This window comes from Myodes glareolus, chromosome 7 (genome assembly GCF_982192425.1).
Source record: "Myodes glareolus chromosome 7, mMyoGla1.1, whole genome shotgun sequence".
Classification (NCBI taxonomy): Eukaryota; Metazoa; Chordata; class Mammalia; order Rodentia; family Cricetidae; genus Myodes; species Myodes glareolus.
In genome coordinates, this window is record NC_142032.1 from 63,544,031 (window position 1) to 63,548,174 (window position 4,144).

The 4,144-nt window shown below is 45.2% G+C and overlaps 1 protein-coding gene across 1 annotated transcript; it reads right to left on the reverse strand.

Moving 5' to 3' along the window:
* Positions 1-2,910: 2,910 nt before the first annotated feature.
* On the reverse strand, positions 2,911-3,852 carry LOC125415800 (olfactory receptor 13A1-like). Its single transcript, XM_048458335.3, has one exon. The coding sequence runs from the start codon at positions 3,844-3,846 to the stop codon at positions 2,911-2,913; it is 936 nt and encodes a 311-aa protein (XP_048314292.3). The 5' UTR covers positions 3,847-3,852.
* Positions 3,853-4,144: the final 292 nt, after the last annotated feature.

Sequence of the window (4,144 nt, forward strand, 5' to 3'; positions counted from 1 at the left end):
TTCACTCCAGCTAGCTAGAGATTTCCATCAGCTCTATCATGTTCCAGCGAATACACTTCGCTTAAAGTTTAAGATCTCTAGGGAGAATGCCAGGAGGATAGTAAAAGCCTGTCCCTCCTGCATGACCATGTTACATCCCCCACACATTGGGGTAAATCCCAGGGGATTAAAGCCAAACTCACTCTGGCAAATGGATGTGACTCACATCTCGGAATTTGGCAGACAAAAGTATGTTCATGTGTCGGTGGACACATGCTCTGGAATAATTCATGCCACCCCACTGGCAGGGGAAAAGGTAACTCATGTAAAAATGCATTGCTTAGAGGCCTGGGCAGCTTGGGGAAAGCCAAGTCGTTTAAAAACTGACAATGGCCCAGCATATGCCTCATAAGGCTTTAAAGCCTTTTACAAGCAATTACAAGTTAAACATACCACTGGCCTACCATACAACCCTCAAAGCCAGGGTATTGTAGAAAAAACAAATAAAAATTTAAAGAAAAATTTTACAAAAACAGAGAGGGGGGATAGCTGTAGCAGCTTCCCCCAGAGAAAGGATTTCTCTTGCACTCTTTACACTTAATTTTTTAATTCAAAATATTGCTGGAAAAACAGCAGCAGACAGGCATGCCCTGTTTGATAGCTCTACGGAGCGAGATTTGGTCATGTGGAAAGATGTATTGATTAACAAATGGTGTTGACCGGATCCGGTAATTACCAAATCCAGAGTTGCAATTTGCGTTTTCCCTTAGAATCGTGAAGATCCAATCTGGGTGCCAGCGAGACTGACAAGAGAAATAAAGAAGAAAGATGACCCAGTGGATGCTGAGTGTCCTGCTGTGGAAGAATCGTGCAGAGGCAGCAGAGATGACCCCCTGGGCGGTGTCAAGAGCAGCTGTTTCACAATATTACCTTGAGCAGCACCCTGTGCAGCCTCTTACCTTTAAACAATTTTCTGACTGACTCTATTCTGCCTTTCTCCCTCCTTGGGAATGGGTGGGAACAGAGATATTCCTGGCATGCTGTGTCTAGGTGGAAGTGCTGTATGTCTCTGATTGTGTGTGCCACCTGCTAGCCCAAGTGAGGAGGGACAAGGTCTTTGTGGCACAGGCCTTGGCAGCCTTGGAATGTGTATCCTCACCCCAAGTTTGGCTCTTAGCCTTAAAGAGCTCATAGGCAATTAGCCATGCATAGCCTTTGCACCCTCTAGGGACCAGATAGTCCCATGGCACAGAGGAAGGTATGCATAGGTGGAGGGTGTGCAGACACAGCCCTAGCACTCCCAGGGAAGTAGTTGTCCCATTGCACGGGAAGGGTGTGTCTTGCTTTTTCTTTCCTTTAATTGGTCCACACATCATGAGGTGGAGACCAGATTGGGAAATAGTTTTGCCTTATTGCTCTTAAAAACAATAGAAAGGAGGAGCTGTAAGGAGCCGCCAGGATGTCGCCTTGGCGAGATAGTGCCAGCGGTCCTACAGCCTGGAGGTATACAAAATCCTTTGATGCTGCCGCACAGGCCAGAGTGTTTTGGGGCCTTGTTTTGCATTTCAGAGCCTTGGTTCCATGACCTGTCCTGTGACCTTGGGCCCTAGCAGAATGGCATCAACCAATCAACATTCGAGCCTCTCACCCTAGAAAAGCAGCTGCCTTTGGGTTTTTTCCGCTCTCTCATCATCCCTTTTCCCTATTCCCCTTTTCAATCGAGTGCTCCAATAAATTGTGATTGAGAAGGATTTTTGATTTTGTGATCGTTCCTTCTTGCTGGACAAGAAGTGCGTGTCGCAAGAAAGTATGCTGATGAAGAATGTGTTTAGTCTGAAAAGGACACAGCATCATTTCAGCAGGAGTTGCTCCAGATGCTGCCCTTTCTCCACTGAGTAGTTGACCCACAGTGTCTTAGCAGGAATCACAATCACACTTCTCCTTCCTCTGCTTCCTCTTCCTCTATTGTTGTCAAAGAATTTCAATTTATCTAGGAGCAATTGGTCTTATTGGTCAATACAAAACAGACTCGTGTGTGTGTATGTGTGCACGCGCACGCTTTTGTCTGTTTTGGTACTGTTTTGTTTTATTGGTTTGGATTTGTTTTGGTTATGTTTTGTACTTTGAGAGACAGAGGTGGAGAGAGATTGAGTGAGTAGGAAAGTGGGTAAGCAGGCTCTGGAAGGAGTTGTGGGGGAGGGGAAAGAATATGATACAAAATTGTATTCTAGCATTTTTGTCTGTGATCTGTTTTTGATTATTTAGATTTATATTGTGATATAAGACTTTCCCATAACCCTTGGCATGTAAACATTAATCTAGTTTTCCTAAAGCATCATGGTGGAAATAATTAATCTTTCTCATGTCATCATTGTCATAAGTACCCTTGACTGACATATGTGAGTTTATTTTTGAAACTTAAACTCATTCTCTGCTCCAGAGATGACCTCTTTCTCCATCCCAGCTTTGATTTCCACAGCTCAGTAGGAAGTTGTGAAATCGAGAACCTATTACTCTATTCTATTACCTATTACTTGAGAACAAAGTTACTCAACTTTGTTTTCCCAAGACCTTGTGGCTATGCTTGTCCCTCAGGTTTCCTTGTGAAGTTTAGATTCTTAGCCAGAGGTCTGGAGGAAAGGGTTTTGTTTTGTAACTGTCACCATTTTCACTTCCTGAAATCTTGCAGCCCAGAAACATTAAATGTCCATATACATAAACTTTAAATACTTTTGAAATTGGTTGTGTTTATCAGGAAATAAAGCTTATTTTTTTTCATTGCCTCTAAAATTTTGTAGTCCTTGCATCAGAGAATAGTTTTCTGAAACAGAAATAGGTACCCCTCAACCCCCCCCCCATTCCATGAGGCTGGTCTCAGGAATGCACATATAAGTACAGGTCAGGCCAGAAAAACAGCCAGCATATCTTTACTTAATGTGAGAAAGAGGGCAAGAGTCTCCCCAGGGCCAGCTTGACATCCTTGTTCCTCAGTGTATAGATGAGGGGGTTCAGGGTTGGGCTGAGGACTGAGTACAGCACCGAGGTCACTTTGCTTCTTTCTGGGCTGTAGCTGGAGGCAGGACTGATGTAGGCACAGAACACAGACGAGTAGTACACACAGACCACGATGAGGTGGGAGGAGCAGGTAGAAAAGGCCTTCCTCTTGCCCTCAGCAGAACGCATGCGCAGGATGCTGGCGATGATGCAACCATAGGAGAGTAAGGTGAGGATGAAATTGATGCCTCCATAAAAGGCATCTGCCATAAGAGTCATAATGCTATTCACATATGTGGGGCTGCATGAGAGGAGGAGGAGTGGGGGGATCTCACAGAAGAAGTGGGTGATGACGTTGGGGCCACAGAATGACAGCCGTGTCATCAGACCGATGTTGATAGCTGAATTCAGAGCACAGATGGACCATACAGCCATGGCCAAGACCCCACACAGGTGTGGGTTCATCCTAGAGTTGTAGTGCAGGGGATGGCAGATGGCCACGTAGCGGTCATAGGCCATGACTGTGAGCAGCAGCAGCTCAGAGGAAGCAGACCACACAAGGAAGAAGAGCTGGGTCATGCACCCCTTGAAGGAGATGGTGTTTTCCTTAGACACAAGACCAAGCAGCGCCTTGGGCAGCACAGAGGAGATGCACACAATATCCATGGTGGCTAGGTTGCACAGGAAAAAGTACATGGGACTGTGGAGACCAGTGCTGGAAGTGACCAAAGAAATGATGACAATGTTGCCTGTTAGAGCCATTGTGTAGAGGGTCAGGAAGCAGCCAATCAGAAACAGCCGTAGATTAGGGTGCTCTGAGAACCCTTCTAGCACAAACTCTGTCACCATTGTCTGGTTGGGACTCAACATCATGATGGAGAGTATGTGTCCACTGTTGTGTGTGCTGGGTTCTGAGGAAGCACCAGTTTACCACTTCAAAGTAGGCTTTCCAAACTTGGTCATCTCAAAATTCTCTTCTGTGAGAAAAAGAAGTGAATGTATTTCCTTCATGGAAGCCTCTTGTCCTTTATTGTCTGTACCACACCATTTGAAATCACAGATATTTTATTTACTTTTCATTTCCCACCTAGAAACTTTTCCTGTGTAGATTTGGGTCAAGAGGGCCATCTGTTCCTGCCTCATCTTGAGCACGTGGGTCAAGTGAAGCATC